The sequence below is a fragment of the Calidris pugnax genome, unplaced genomic scaffold (genome assembly GCF_001431845.1).
Source record: "Calidris pugnax isolate Ruff unplaced genomic scaffold, ASM143184v1 scaffold25, whole genome shotgun sequence".
NCBI lineage: Eukaryota > Metazoa > Chordata > Aves > Charadriiformes > Scolopacidae > Calidris > Calidris pugnax.
Genome location: NW_015090805.1, coordinates 7,617,363 through 7,633,552, shown reverse-complemented (window position 1 = coordinate 7,633,552; position 16,190 = coordinate 7,617,363). Strand labels below are relative to the sequence as shown.

Below are 16,190 nucleotides of genomic sequence, written 5' to 3'. Positions count from 1 at the left end.
AAATTCTGATACATTGAAATGTATAAAACATCTTTGCTCCCTGCCTGCCTGACAGTGTTATTCATTATTTTTTATACACATAGTTTTCTTGCAGAAGATCATACTTTTATGGTTCCCCCTTGTCCTTTGGGATGTTATCTGTCCCTCTATGCCACAGAATGAATAAGTATCATGGTTAGACCCTTGGTGATGAAAATTGACACAGCCTTTTCAATTTAGGACCCATGACACAGATCAGACCGTAGCAATAATCGTCTGTTCTGTGTCAGAGCACTCAGCAGTGGTCAGAATCATCTAAACTCTGCACTGCATTCATCCTACCTAGCTCAAGGAACTTCAGCGGGATGCTTAGGCACCCTACGCTGAACCATCAGTGGAAGGAGCCAGATCTTCACGTACTGAACGCCCTCTGGAGGTTCCTGCCTCTCTACAGACACTATAGAGAGAACACACCGGAACTCCTATCCGGATTTGGACACTCTAGCCAAATGCCTTCACTTATATGCAATACAGCCCTTGTCTTACTTTTGTGCCAGAATTGCTTATTAAATAAATGCAGCTTTTTAGGTGAGATACCTCCAGGTTTTCATCATTCACTTGCTTTTAACTAAGAGCAACATTAGCATCAATGAGTGATTAATTTGCCTATTTAATCTTAAAAGACCTTTGTGGAGCAAAGGCTTAGCGTACTTCTGAAGCTGCCGTTTACCATTTAGGGTGGAGCTGGGAGACAGAATTGTCCTTAAGTGTTTTGTTTTCTTAAACAGCTTTCTGTGCAGTATGCAGGCGAGCGTTCAGACCCAAATCTGTGTAAGTAGCTGCAATGCCCTGTAGAGCAGCAGCTCTTCATTTTGGGATCAAAAGTGGATCCACAGCTTCTACATTCTATCATTTTGCCTTCACTCAGGTCTCAGGCTCGCTCATATGTCACAGCCATTCTTCTAAATCCTTGAGGTCCCACAGGACCCCTTCTTCTATGCTTTTTCTCTGTCAGTCTTTCCACTCAGTCTATTAAATATGAAATGATTTCCCAGAAGGGCCCATAGGGAATCCCAGTCATTCATTATCTCTGTATTTCCTGACTTATGCTTCATGAGGCTCAGCAGGATTTTGATATGAAGCCTCTAGGATCAAGAAAACTGGCTGTCTGCAATGTGGCTGTCTTCTGTCTTCTGGCTACAAGAAGGCAGTTTATTCCAGTAAAGCAGAAAGCTTAGTGAAAACAAACCTGTTATGTATACACCTTTTGATTTCTCACCAAGTTCCTCCTGCTCGTGATTCTCTTGAGTTTAATTTGTGTGGTGAGATCTGCTAGCTTGGGATGGTTACGTTTCTGCAGGTGCTATAAAATCCCATAGGATCTCTTCCAGGCACACAGCTTCAGTGTAGCAGTCTGTGATGGGGCCAGAGCCTTGGTTGGGAAGGAGGGGTTTGTCTGCTGTACTCCAGGGAAGAAAAATGGGAATGGTATTTTGCAACTTTTTTTTTTTCATTTCCTTCTGAAGGACTGCCTGGGTTCAGAAGATCAAAGCTGCTTCAGAACTTTACATAGAGACTGAAAAGAAGAAGAGGGAAAAAGCCTACTTAGGTACAGCATGGGATGCAGGGGGGTCTCATCTTTTATGGAAAAGTCCATGGGCAAGAAAACATGTTAATGACTTTTCTCTCTCCTCTTCTGTTTCACCACAGTTCGCTCACAAAGAGCGACAGGCATTGGGAGGTTGATGGTGAATATTGTTGAAGGCATTGAACTAAAACCTTGCAGGTCCCATGGTAAGTGCCTTGCGTTTTCCGCAATGTGCTCTATGAAGAAAATATTCCTATTTGTCAGACTAACTTTGAAGGAGGTTCTGTCCAAAACATGGTTTTGTTTAATGAAGCCATTTTAATGAACTTAAAATATACCAAAGTGGTTTTGTGCAGTTTGGTAGCCATCATGGACTGCACTTAAGCATTTATTTCAGGCAAACTTAGTTTCCACCACCTAAGCCATATCATAAGAGATCACAAGCCACAAAGTTTTGAAATGAAGAGTGGAAGGTGCTCAGTGCCTCATGGAACTGTGTCCCTGTTCGTTGTGATGGCCACAGTCTTTCCCCGGTCTGTTGGCTGTAGGAGTAAAGGGACATTTAGGAAGAAGATCACACACCTAAAACCACGATTTCTCTTTTTCATTTGTTTCTCTTTTCCCAGGAAAGAGTAATCCATACTGTGAGGTAACGATGGGCTCTCAGTGCCACATTACCAAGACGATACAGGACACCCTCAACCCGAAGTGGAACTCCAACTGCCAGTTCTTTATCAAAGACCTCGAGCAGGATGTGCTTTGCATTACGGTGTTTGAGAGGGACCAGTTCTCCCCAGATGGTACGTAGGGGGCTGCTGTCCTTCCAAGGGTATTTCCAAATGTCCTGTTTTGAAGAGATATATGTCTGCTGAGGTAAATCATGGAATCAGAGAATGGTTTGGGTTGGGAGGAGCCTTTAAAGATCATCTAGTTCCAACCCCAATATCAAACCCCTTTGCATATGAGGAGCCCCTACTCACCCTTGCTCCCCAGTGCAGTCATGCAAAAAGAATCAAACTGTTTTTTGGGGGGTCTCCTTTCTTGTACAACTTTACAACAACTGAAGTGTGGTTTGCAATTCTGCTAAGTCTTTAAAAAACTCTGGAAGGTGATTGCAAATGGATAGTTCCTGTAATGTGCAGTAACAGTGGCCAAAATGAAGCCAGGATTCCTAACCCATTCTTAATTAATAACCTGAGATAAACATATGGGGCATTGAAGAGTGTATTTTGGAGTCATAATCTCTCAGGAACCTCTTGGATAGGGCTGCCATTCATATGGCCAGCACCAGTCGACCCATTGACCTCGTTGCTGGTGTGATGCACTCCTTGGCTCTATCATCTCCAAAGGGCTTCATACTCAGTTTGAACTGTGCAGCAGCCTTTGGCCTTTTTTGCTAACATATCATAAAATAAATAAGCTACAGAAGCAAGGCAGCTGTGAATTACATACTAGATTTTTCTGCTTAATGGACCATTTATTTTTAATGCTGCTGCTGTCTAATATGGTCCAGCTAAAATCCTCTTCTGTGCAAATCGGTGGCCTTTGGCCTTTTTCAACTGCAAAAATATAGCTGGACTGAAGACTTGTTTTCTCCTTTTGTTGTGTGCAGATGGAAGCTTAGCTCCTTCTGCAAATTAGCATTTTATTGCAACGTAAACCATTTGTGTCATTTCTGAGCATGCTGTCTTTTTGCATTTCAGACTTTTTGGGCAGAACAGAGATCCGTGTGGCAGACATTAAGAAGGATCAGGGGTCAAAGGGACCAGTTACAAAGTGTCTCCTTCTGCATGAAGTCCCAACAGGAGAGATAGTCGTCCGACTAGACCTGCAATTGTTCGATGAGCCTTAGAAGGAGAGGGACCAATGTTTTATTTCAGTCTGAGTTCAACTGCAATAGGTGTCTGCAGAAGCAAAATCCTTATCAGTGTGATATGAAACTACTGCTTGCCCTTCACACGTAAGAGGGTTATCAAAGCAAACAGGAGCATCTTTGTGCCTTGATAATTCTCACTGAAAAATTAATCCCAATTTAGTGAGGAGATCTCCCTCGATTTCTCTGTGTGGAACTTGAGGTTAGTTTCCTAGGTTTATGGAATGACCTAGTTGTTCGTTGTGCTCCAGTCTGAAAGGCTGGCAAACCGTATAGGTTGCTGTGCTTGCTCCAGTTACCCTAGTCTTTAATTTACATGAAGGAGGCAATGTTGGTACGTTTTGGAGGCTTTCTGCAGGGTTTTCCCCCTTAAGGAATTCTGTGCCTATTGCTCAGCAAAGTGGTGTGTAAATGTAATGTGAATGGAAGGAGCAGTTACGCAGTAAGAAGATCTTGAAGATCTTCATTGTGGTACTGAAAAGACTTAGAAAATAAATAGTCTATATCTATAAACAGAGAAGATTCTATTAACATACCACTTCATGATTCATGTTGCCCCTGAAAATAAATTACGTATGGTCCTTCTGCACAGAGATGAGTTGCACGCCAGAAGATTCCACCCACTCAGTACCTTTGGAAGTTGTGGTTTTCTAGAGGACTGTGAATGCTCGAACAGTAAGCGAAGGATTAAATGTAGAGCCCTGCTGAATGTCGTGCTATACCACTTTGATACTACTTTACTACTGCTGCTTGATCCTGTGACTGCAGATGGATGATCTGTCACCTGCAGCGGGGAAGAAAAAAAAAATAAATCATGACTCTAGCTCAGGAAGCTAATTTCCACCCCACATCATAATCTAGTTTGCAAAGCAATCAGTGGTGACCAGTTATTAAAAGGTACCGTGCCTGACTGTGTTTGACACCATGTCACTGAAATCAGGGCAGCGGCGTGCCGTGGCGACGGCGGGGGCGGTGGCAGCGATGCTGGATGCGACCGGCCACCGAGCGCTTGGGATGGTGCAGAGTGGGTAACCCCAAAGTTAACAGCCTTGTCAGCTGGGGGAATGCCAAGGCTTATATCTCCATTTAACTCTACGAATACACACCTATGGCCCCACATCCAGCAAATTTTCCCCATTTGGCAAAGCGCCCAGCTGTAAGGGCTTGCGCCTCGTTTCCCTTGAGAACACGCATAGGTGCTTTGCTGAGTCTGGACCCCAGAGAAAGAATAGACCCCTCAGAGTAAAATTCCTCTTTGTTCTGCTCGGATTCATTTTGTTCCTCACCTATCATGCATACACTGGTATTTTTGTAAGGACTTTCTTTCCGACCGGGAGGTGTCAGCCTGTTTCATTAGCATGTGAACGTTCTTGTGGAGCCTGTTGTTAGGTTTTGGTGTTCCTTGCATGTCCTTTCAGTACTGGTTTCCACCTTTCCTGTATAGGCGGTGTTCTCTAGCACTACAAGTCTTATTGATTTCCATTAGGAAATTAGGATATCTTCATAACGGATAGGTAGATGATACAGTATGGTAATAAGTGTAAACTGTGCTGGGAAGTGTCTGTGTACTATAATTTCCTACAAGACCACTGTAATGTTTCAAGCAATGGGAAAAAAAAAAATGTATGTTGGAGGGACAACAAAGTTTACATTTCATACTTTTCAGAATCGCTTTATTATTTATTTATTGAAGATAGTGTAGAATTTTGTATCAGAAATGACAGACATACTTATGTATTTTTTGAAACAAAACAGAGATACACACTTTAGTTAGAAACTTTCAACTGACCACATTTTAGAGGGAGTGTAACTTCCTAGGCATGCATTTGTTTACCACTAACTGGCTGAAAACACAATTAAGAGAACTTTAAGTTTCTATTTTTCAATGTTGTTAAGAAAATTGTTTCAATTAAAATATGTAAATAGTACTAAACCCATTCTTTCCTAATTCCATATCAATACATTTTATTAAATATAATGTATATGAAAATACACATTGTTGTGGTAGGATAAAAAAAAGTGATAAAATCTATTAATGGAGTAACATTAAATGTCATTGTCTAACCTTTTATCGCTGTCCTAATTTTACTCAGTAGCTGTAAATACGGTGAACATTTGTTTCAGTGTTTAAAAAGTAGCATAACATTTTATGGTATCATTTCACCAGCATGAATTACAGTAACAACTGAATAGACAAACAGGACAAAAGAGACCACGGGCGTAATGCAGAAATCCTGGCCAGGTTTTTGAAGGGAGCCTCAAGGAGCTTCACCTTCTTCTGAGACTCAACTGGTGGTGGAAGCAGGAGACCTTTAGTAGCAGTGTCTCCTCTCAGATTGCGACCCCTTTCATGGGCACGTACGATTGACACCATTCTGGGGAATTGTAACAGAACTGAGCACCTTCCCAACCACCATCACTTGTGACTTCCCACTTACTCTCGATGCACAGCAATGTTTGACTCCCGTTAATGTCAATACATTAGAGTTATGCAAACATGATGATGATGAAAGACTGGGGTTTGGCACACAGATATCTAACAAATCCCTCATAATCATTCTAATCCTAAAGAGGAAGCTTGTCCTAATCACTGTGCATCGTGGACGGAATGCGGCTTCCTTAGAGCCAGCTGACTGTGCATCGGGATGTTGCTATTTTCTCCGTGCCCTCCCTCAGTGCTCTGTAGCACATTGGTGCCATCAGCTTCCCAGATGGAACTGCTTTTCACCGGGGTTAGCCAAAGGTTCTTAGAAACCCATTGACTCCTGCCTGGTTTTCCCTGCTCAGTCTTGCACATCATTTTGCATTAACTGTACGGGCTACAGGTTTCTGCTTTTCTACCCACCGTAGCTGCATAGACCTTCCTGCTCATCCAGGACTTCATGCTGTAAAAGCTCAGGCCTTTTACTGAAAGAGGAGGCTCATTAGCTGTATTCCTACTAGTGCTTTTATAGAGTAAACAGCAAGCTCTCATGGGCTTATTTAAATACCGCCTGTGTTCTGAAGAGGTTGGGGAAAGGAGGGTCACACAGCAGTACCTAGGAAACTAGGAATCTCTTTGTGTGTTGAGAAAGTCAGCTGGCATTACCAGAATATAGGAAGGTCAAGCCATCCTCTTACGAGTGCCATGTGCTGGCTGTCAGGCCAAACTCTGCTCATCTGTGCTTCTGGTATTGAATACCTAGATTTATGTAGACCCTATTTTTCAGAGGCTGGTTATTGATTTCTGGATATCTTTATAAAATAGCACACCTTAGCTCACAGGTCCCTTTCCAGCCCCAGCAAGACGTGAGTGAACTTTTCCTAATGTTATGCAAGACAACCACAACAACAAAATTGAAGCCAAGATCATACTTGATCACATTTTGGATGGAAAGAGCAGATTCATACAGATAAGCATCCCCACTAAAACATGGAGGTTGTAAATCTGTGTATTGTGGAGCTCTGGGACTGGCTGTCTGCATTTGCTATGGTAAACTTCATCCTTGCAGAGAGGCTGAATACAACGTCTCTCCATTACTTGTCCTTAAAATGAGGCATTGGTGAGATTGAACTGGTACGTGGGCCACTGGGAGTGGTTCTCAAGATGGGGTTTCATCTCTACCTTTTAGCAGGCTCTACTTTATTGGAGAAGACTTAGAAGTGACTCACCAGCATCAAACTTCTTGGCTGGAAATCAAGCTTTTCTAAAAATAATACTGTGACTTACTTTGCAATGCATTCACTGCCTTCATTGAAACAGTGGTCTTGCTTTGGATGAACTGGGAGAAAAAACCTGAAGAGAAGAAAGAGCAAAATCTGCAGCTGTGAGGAAACACGTTGGAAAGAGTTGCAGTGGTGGTTTGGTTTCCAAGCTGTAATGTGAGGAATTGCATCTTCCCTTACGTATGTTCGTTGTAACAACAAGAGTGGTGTTTCTTCCTAGTGCTTTCTTGGCTTTAAGTCTTGTAGTAGAACTGAGTTAATGGGTCAGAGACTGGAAGGGAACACCACCACCTTTAGAAATTATTAACGTGACTTTGGAAGAATGGTAGTACCTGAGGATGGGCAGAATGTCAACGTTGTTGTGGCTGCAGAGACAGGACAGGATTCCTCAGAGAAAGAAAAGGAATCTTTTTTTCTTTTCTTTTTTTTTTTTTTTGAGGAGTGTTGGTTTAAAATCAGGTCCAATCTCACAGCAGAACTTCAATGATCCAGGACCCCAAGCATCCATAATCATAGCAATAATAATAACAACAGTGATTAATAACAAACCACGTGTTTGTCCTCAGCCTGGGAGAACCACACAGTTTAGTGCAGCTCTGTATTTATGCAGGAGTTTGCATGCACTTTTTTTTTTATACAAGGGGAGCTTTTCAGTGTTTTTGACAGCCCTTTTACTCCTTTCCAGGAATTACCTTCTGAGACATAGAATCACCTCTGAGTTGCTTGGGCACTGTTTTGTTTCAAGATGCTTTCATGAGGACTTGATGGGCTTGTAAACATTCCTGTCAGCCTCTTTGCTTTCCTGGTACCAACCAGGTAGTCTCATGACCATCCAGGAGATATGTACCATATCATGTACCATGTGCCATGGGCACATGCCCTTTCCATACGGGGAATCGGCTACACCAGCATCAATGTGCCAGTTTTCTGTCTCTCAAAGGACTTGTTTCCCCAGACTGTAGCTGTATGAGATATTTGCCAGTGATGGTGTTACACATCAGTATGGTGGATGTCTCTCCTGTCACCTGCATTTAGGACCTCTCTGTCACTGCTGTGATTACCAGTAAGAATCAGCCTGGTCTCATCCATCTGTCTTGGGAACGTTTTCTCCCTGTGGGCAGGAGTCAGCCTTGCAGAGATGCCTTTCGGGGAAACCACCTGAGCTCATTGTCCTCTGTGCTTGATTGGATGCAGCTGCAAATCATTATGTCCAGAGCAGGTTCAGCTCTCCCCCTTCACAGGTCCACCTGAGCATGGATCCATGCTGTCCTTCCCAGCAGCCACAGCCTGTGAGCTCCCTTGCCCATGCTGCAAGCCCACAGCCTCCAGTTCTTCACTGCTGGTAGGGTTGAGGATAATATTTGAGATCACCCAAGTCCCCTCCGGGCTATGATTTTTTCCACCTCCTGAGCCCCTTGGCTCCCTCCAAGCCAAACACTGGCTGCGTTGCATGAACAAACCCAGCAAGAGACTCATCTTACTGCTTCTCTCCATGGCGGTTTTTCTTCTGTGTACGTCTTGTGAGTAAACTGGTGCTTCTGTCCTGTAATTGATTAAGTCTTTTGGAAAGCATTGCTCTTTCCTTCCCTTTGACCCCAGGCCCCGAAGCTCGGGTTGGGTCGAAACAGTGCTGGTTTAGGGACTCCTTGCCAGGCTTTTCCATCACTGCTCACTGGGCAGCTGCCCTCTCTACTGCAGCCCCTGCCTCCACAAAGCACTTCAGCAGATGTTTAACTTTAATTCGTGCCCCAATTCAGTGCAAAGGAGGGTGCCTAAGTGCTTTGTTGGGGCCACGTGGAGGAATTCAAAAGGCTGCTATAATTTCGAGCCTGGAGTTGGTTCAAGCTCTGTAAAGACTGGAAGCCTGCAAAAGGGCATCAAACAAAAAGTCAAGATTAAGATAAAATACAGAAGTAGGTTATAGTCTTTGCAGCCGGATCTGGTTTTTACCTTACCTTCCCAAAAGTGGTTTTAGCCACGAAACTCACCAGAATTGTATTTACTGGGCAAATCATAATTTGTATACTTCTACAGATTGTAACACGTTTGGAAGCACTGTAAAATAAAAAAAAAAAACACTGGGCTGACCTTGGCCTCAGAAACACCAAGTATCTTGCCAAGTATAGTGCTGGTAGAAAGCCAGTCAGGAAAGTCCTGTGAGGTTGGACGCAGCCTGTGAGCTGACTTGGGCTCCGTGGAAGACAGAGCATGTCGCTGAGCTGACACTAAGCCAAATGACTGATAGATTACAGAACTTTTTTCTAGGTGCACTTAATTATTAGGTATTTTCTCAACATGAGTTTTTATGAGGAAACTTTTTAAATGTTCATTTTGCAATTTTTTTTACCCTTTAAAGAGAAAGAAATCGCTTTTTGTTACATGCGAGTAGGGTTGGGGGAGGGGAAACATTGTGGATGATGCAGTTTTTGTAATATTATTAAGTACGTTTTCAAAACTAAGATGTGACAAGTCTGGACTTCTACTGCAACAGTGGTGTCTACTTCCATGCTGCTCTGTTTGCCACTGTGATATTTCAGTCTGTTCAAATCCCAGTAGTCAAAACCCTTGAAACACAGAAAAGCTGGGAATCCTGTTGAATCACCTTAGCTCTGAGGGGCTGGCTCTGTTCTTACATTCCATGTGTATCCTGGCATTTGTTCAGCCCCACCGCTCGTCCTACGTGCATATCGATATATCTATAAATACATGCTTTTATATGTATGTGTGTGTTCATTTGTATATATAATATAAAAAAACAGCTATACTGTTGTTGTCAGATACTGAGTAAATCTAACAGAAAAGTATTCATAGGCACCCAGTTTTGTTTCTTCATTTAAATATTTTAAAATAAGGACTGTCCTTGGGAAATTATTTTTCTGTACATAGGAGGATATATTTAGGACCTAATTAAAAAAAAAATAAATAAAGAACTGCCATAATAATATGTTAAACTAGCCTAGTTGCTTGATACAGTTGTCAAAGGCTCTGCTGTGACCGTAGGTGAAGACCTTGGGCTGCTTGTAAAGCTACAGGAGCATCCCTAGCCCTGGATTTAATGGTTGGTTCTGGGATCTTAATGTGTCCTGTAAGTGAAGGGAGCTGGTGCTTTGCCTGAACTCCTCTATCTGACCCCCAGGCAGCAGCTTCTGCCCTCCATGGTGGGTGCAGTTGAAAGGGGGGTGCTGGCATGCAGGAGTGTTGGGGAAAAAAGGGAAGAAATAGGGACAGAGCTAAAAAAGAAGAGTTTGGTGAGCAGCAGGACCTCTGCTCCCCCCCAAAAAACGTGGGTGGGTGTCCACAGGGTGATGGATTGGAAGGGAAATCACTCCCAGCTGTGGTGGGTGCTCTATGGTATGACCCATTCTTGCCAGGAGGAAGGGGGAAGGTCAGGTGCAGGTCTGTAGCATCCTCCTGGCTCTGGTGCGGGTGCTTGGCCAACTGGCTGCCTCTGCTCAGGCTCCATCTCACCACCTCCTGAGGCTTTCCCAAGTTTGCACCACCACCCTCACCCCGGGATGGGCTGCTTTTGGGGTGACCAGACAGCACCGCCTGAGAGGTCATGTTGGTGTAGAGGGACCGGCATTGGCCTTCCCACACCGCTGGCATCCATCCCACCTTGGTGAGGGCCATAGCAAGAAAGAACGGGCTCCATACGGTGAGGCAACCCCTACCCCATGGGAAAAGGCCAAGGTGGACCCCTCATGGGGCAGGTTTTCCCAGAAGGCTTTGGCTTTGTCAACAGCTTGTGTGGAATTACCCTAGTCCAGTCCTCAAGTTGCTGACAGGGAACTGAGTATTCCAGCAAGCAGCCTTTGCAGACCGTGCAATGGGTACCTTCTACTTTGTTGTTGGTAAAAAACCCCCATAAGATAACTGTAGTATTTTTTTCAGTGTTAATACTTAGAATCAGGAGTCCCCCTCTCTGCTAGTGGTTGTGTTAATTTTTAGCGCACTTTTTGCTGCCAAACAAGTCATATCAATTAGTTTTGTTTTTTTCTTAAAAAGAAAGAAGTATTGTACTGTCTGTAGTATTCATAAGATCTTAAAAATTACAAAGGCATTATAAAATAACTGTTATGTGTACGTCTTAAGATCTGGCCAAATAGGAGACAAAGTTACTTTTCTCTTTTTTTCGGAGAAAATGGAATTAATTTGTATTGTTCATTTGCATCACATCTAACTATTCTACAGTAAAACATTCATATTGTGAAGTTGGTTTCTTTTGGGTTTTTTAAAGCATTCGTAATAGGTATAATGAATAATTATGAATCAGACACCACTGTTTCTCATAAGACAATTTCAGCTGTACATGGGTTGCTCTCATCGTGTTGTCTCCTCGGCCACTCTTGGTTAAATAATTCTATTTACAGACATGGTCCAATTAAGCAAAAGTTCTTAAAATGTATTCACCTGTTGGCGGGATTGCGCTGCTTCCCAGACTGCAGTCACCGAGGTGGAAACCACCATTAAGGTTTTGGGCTGCGCGATTGGTTTGACACAGATGAGACTGTATTTGTGCAAGTGAAATTATGCAAGAATAAATCCAATTTTTTTTTTTTTTTTTAAAAAGTGTAACTGTGTACTGTTACGTTCTTGAGAAGCGCTGAAGAAGCGATAAGGTGTCAGACACACCAAGGGAATCTTCAGGTTAGTATTTTTGACAAAAGGGCTCCGTAGGTATGAGCAAGGTGCCAGACCCAACATTGTCAGCCACTGCCTGTGGCCCCGCTGCCCGAGGCTGATCTCTCCCCTAATTTTTGTTAATAATTACTGATTTTGGCCAGCTGCCCTGAGGGCAATACCCTTGGTACCCTCCTGTTAAACGGTGGGTCCCTTCGCCGAGCTCAGCACCCGCAGACGCCCGCACCTCGGGGGTGTGTATTTTTCCCAGCTGTTTTGGGGCTGGGGTGGCAGAAAGGGGACAGAGCTGTAGCAGAGCACCAGTTTGTAAATCACAGCCGCCGCAGAGGTAGGTGGGATGGGACACATCAGGAAGCTCACCAGCATTTTGGGGCTGCTTTGTCCAAGCCCCGTTGAACCAGCTGAGCTGGGGCCACTCACCCTCATCACCGACCTCATCAAGCTTCAGTGCTCCCTCCCCTTCCCCAGCACAAGCCCACCCTGATGCTCTGCTCCCAGCCCCTCCAGAAGCAGCACTTAATTCCACCTCAGGCTTTTCCATCCCCAGCCCTTCCCACCACTCCTGGCCCCAAGGAGCTGAGAGCAGCCTGTGACTTCTCCATCTCCTCCAGGCAGGAGGTACGGCCACCAGCCCTGGGGTGGCCCTGGCAGAAAATGTACTTCCAGCATGAAATACCAGAGAAAGCAAAGGGCTAAATACTCCTTCCCCTGCAGGGGCTACTTCTATTTGTGAAAAATATTCTAAAGGTAAATAAATAATAAAAATGTGGCTGGTTAACAGGTTTCAATAACAATCCAACTGGAGTGATCTAGCACTACTAGTTCAACATCCCACCCCTGCAGAATGAAGAAGTCAAACAGCAGCTCTTGACAGAGGACCGACAGCGAGAAATGGGCATTTCGTGCTTGTTTACAAGCCTGCCCAAGGTTATCCAAAATGGTGAACAGATGCCCAGGACTTCCAGAGACAGGAGAGCTAACAAATGTGTCCCAATGTTAAGAAGGAAGGACATAGAGCTGACCATGTCTACACTGCCACAGTGCTCCTTAGTTGAGGACCACAGTCAGGTTCCAACCATTTTTTTAATGCAGTTTTCTGTTACAAACACCTTAGCTTCTCATTAATACTCTATCAGAGGGCACTTTTAATTTAATGCACACACAAAATTCTCTCCAACCATACAGACAGGGAGGTAAACTGGGGCCTGCTACAGCGTTTGCTGCTCAGAATGCACTGTTTTAACAGCCTCTGCCTATTTAGGAAAGGCTCTGCCAGTCACAGTTCTGGTGTTCGTGCCTCCCACACACACAAACAGCATGGGAGGCAGCAGGACTGTTGCACCACCACCACCCTGACAACATCCTGCACAAATTTTCTCTAGAGACAGGCAGAACCTCAGCAGCAGTGACCTCATTTATCAGTTCCTACGGCCATTATTCTCCATTGCCTTCAGACCAAGGTTCACCTGCATTCACGGGCAGCTAGATTTTCAAGGTGTGTCACGAGACGCTCAGTGTGGACCAAGTGAAACTCACTGCAGCTTCACCACCTTTCTCCCCGAGCACTGTGTTTCTGAATCAAAATACACCACCTGTTCCAGAAGAAATAACTTTATTGTTTCCATCTGACAGGTTTTACTGTGAATGACCAGGACAGCTTGCTAGACAGTCTCTCTCATGATTTTGGTGAGTTTCTGGATCTTAGACCTTGTTGACATGTCCACGTACTTCTCCCCGATATTGACAATCATGCCACCAAGGATCGACGGATCAGTCTAAAGAAGAAACATTGAACAGAAATTCTATTAACAAAAATGTTAGCCTCGTACAATTTTTACACTAGTAAAAAGGCTCCAATCCTTTAAGAGAGCCTTTTTTAAGATAACTTTGCAGTCACTGCGTTCCAAAGTTAAGATTTTAGTAATGAAAGCATCATCATGTCTATAAGAAAACATGGAACTATGCAATATGGCAACTGGACTCAGTAAAATGATATATTTCTTTTTTAAATCAGACAGACAGAAGTCCAGTTTAACACAAACTTCATTTACAAATCAAAAATCCAGACCTTGGTCTCCAGCTTCAAGACCTCTCCCTTAGCCAAGAATCCATTCAGAGCACTTTTTAGCTCAGTAAGGTTGGCATCATCCAAGGGCTGAAAAACATGAACAAGGAAAATTAAGGACTTGAAAACATTCATATGATATAAGGAGAACCCAAATTTTCTGTTCAGATTCTTCTGAAGACAGACATTTCCACCAGGAAGTAAGTAGCCTTAAGTAAGTAGCCTTCTCGGACATAACCGAAGGACAGCATAGAAACAGCAGTCACTTTGTGCCCTCCTAATTTCATGAAACGTTGTGATATTTGTGAGCATATTCCCAGCTAAAGTTAGATGCTGACATCTTCAGATGGAAAGCGTCAGGAATCAGCACTTGCCAAAGCAAGCACTTGATAGAAAACCTTGAGATCTACCTCACAGCAGCGCTCATGGAGTACAAGGAAAGGCTAATTTTGCTGCTGCTGACAATCAAAATTATCAGCTTGAGAAGAAACACAGTTTCACGTAAAGCACTGGTCAGTGTCTGAGGACACCAGCAGTGAGCTTACAGCCCCACATTGGGCTGGCAGAGCACTCCTGGCTAAGTACACCTCTCTCCACCACCACGGAAGAACTCTGCATCCCTGTGGGAAGGATGCTCTGAATTTGTCCTTCCTTCCCCTACAAGTTGCTCAGATACCCCTGAGATGATAGAAACAAAAAGGGACTTTATCGAAGAGCAATGGTTCTGTGTTAATGGTTATTCAAATAATTTCTATTTAATAGCTAGCAGTTTGAGAGTCAAAATAAACTAAGAACAATAAAAAAGCAGCAATAAAGTAACTTTATGCATGAAATATTTAGTAAAGCCTGTGGAAAGGTTTGCACAGGCTTGCAAGTTCACATGTCTCTGAAAGCTACCAACCAGACTGGCAATCTCTGCTTGTGGCCTACAGAGAGAGAGTCAACCTGAAGTGGATGAGTCTCTTTATTTAGTCCAGGTAGGCAGTTCACTATAGCCCTACCCAAAGGCTATAGATTTACATTACACACTTAGCTGAGCAGCTCTCTGCTCTAACAAACCTGGACATGGCTCCATTAACAAAGTTGTTACTGAAGTGCCAGAAGCACTGTGCCTCCAGCCTTCTTCCCTCTCACCTTCCTGGGCGCCAGCCAGACTTGCTTGTCTGCTCCTTTTGAAAAAGTTTCCCTACAGTTTCAGAGTTAGCCACTTGTCCCAGTAACTGCAGGTGGTGAATTCAGCAGCTGCTCCCATGAAGCACAGGACCAAGAACCACAAGCATTCTCAATCTTAACAGGTATATGCCTTACTCTAGCTAATAGCTCATCTGACCTGATCTGTACGATCCCAACAACAGAAATAAGAACAGAGGCAGTTGTATCTGCAGACTAGGCTGAGTTTTATCAGCCACTGTGTTCACACATAGGAAGGAAGGATGTTTGCCTGTAAAGCTGAAGTGGGAGGAAGAGGTTTAATTTTTGACCAATAATTGCTGGACATCAAAAAGCTACTTGCAGAAAGACTTCCATCTTGGTGAAGGTGAGATATTTTCTCACAGCTCGTATAGCAAGTACTTAAAACTACAGAGAGCAAAATTAAAGACATTTTCCTCTTGAACTGCTGCCTGCTATGCTTGATCTAGAGGTTCCTAACTCACCTGTGCCGTGGTGACTGTGCACACCACTTCTCCTCGGTACGCGCTCATGATCTTCCCAAACGCAGAAACGATGTCCGGAGTGTAACGCAAGCGACCATTTTCAGCAAGCAAATCTGGATGAGGCAGATACATTGAAAGGGTTTAAAGCACCCACTAGAAGCAGATTTAGTAAGGTACCAGTAAAAATAACTACTGGTACTGTACTTGTACAGAATTCAAATGGTTACTCACTCATCAAGTTGACAGTAATAGGGGACATCTTCTCTTTAGCTAAAGCATCATTCACAGCTTTTTGTTTAACCGTGCTCTTGGTATGAGGGTTCATAACAACACTGGATAGCTTGGGGTCCTTCAAGAGAGTCTAAGAGGATAAACAAGCAACGGGATAAAGGCCAGGAGTTCTCCAGGCATTACAAGGCCTAACTATACCACCCAGAACAGGCAACACAGCCGTTCCCCGAGTAAGCGTGAAGAGGTATGAAGCTGACAGGAAGCGAAATGGCAGCTCCAGCCGTAGCTTATTCAGAGCTTGTTTCTTTCAGGCCTGACGCTCCTCCTGCGTTGCTTCCAAGCAACTTCGTCCCCGGGGGCGCAGGGCAGACACCACACACGCCAGCCCAGCCGTCAGTGGGAGCCCCACTGCTGCCATCCCCCCCCCCCCCCCCCGCCCGCGCCAAGACACGC

At 44.0% G+C, this 16,190-nt stretch overlaps 2 protein-coding genes across 5 annotated transcripts in view; one reads left to right on the top strand and one right to left on the bottom strand.

Annotated features, from left to right (window-relative positions):
- The window catches only part of ITSN1 (intersectin 1), a 143,802-nt gene extending 132,446 nt beyond the window's left edge, over nucleotides 1-11,356 (top strand). For all 4 annotated transcript variants that reach the window (XM_014938096.1, XM_014938097.1, XM_014938098.1 and 1 more), the window contains 4 exons: nucleotides 1,506-1,588; nucleotides 1,690-1,773; nucleotides 2,194-2,367; nucleotides 3,271-11,356. In XM_014938096.1, coding sequence (XP_014793582.1) covers nucleotides 1,506-1,588; nucleotides 1,690-1,773; nucleotides 2,194-2,367; nucleotides 3,271-3,419 — 490 coding nt within the window. In that variant the 3' untranslated portion in view covers nucleotides 3,420-11,356. The remainder of the gene's footprint in view (nucleotides 1-1,505; nucleotides 1,589-1,689; nucleotides 1,774-2,193; nucleotides 2,368-3,270) is intronic.
- Nucleotides 11,357-13,381: 2,025 nt separating this feature from the next.
- The window catches only part of ATP5O (ATP synthase, H+ transporting, mitochondrial F1 complex, O subunit), a 3,319-nt gene continuing 510 nt past the window's right edge, over nucleotides 13,382-16,190 (bottom strand). Inside the window, exons 3-6 of the mRNA XM_014938009.1 lie at nucleotides 15,738-15,867; nucleotides 15,507-15,619; nucleotides 13,855-13,941; nucleotides 13,382-13,561 (exon numbers count right to left, since the gene is read on the bottom strand). Coding sequence (XP_014793495.1) covers nucleotides 13,448-13,561; nucleotides 13,855-13,941; nucleotides 15,507-15,619; nucleotides 15,738-15,867 — 444 coding nt within the window. The 3' untranslated portion in view covers nucleotides 13,382-13,447. The remainder of the gene's footprint in view (nucleotides 13,562-13,854; nucleotides 13,942-15,506; nucleotides 15,620-15,737; nucleotides 15,868-16,190) is intronic.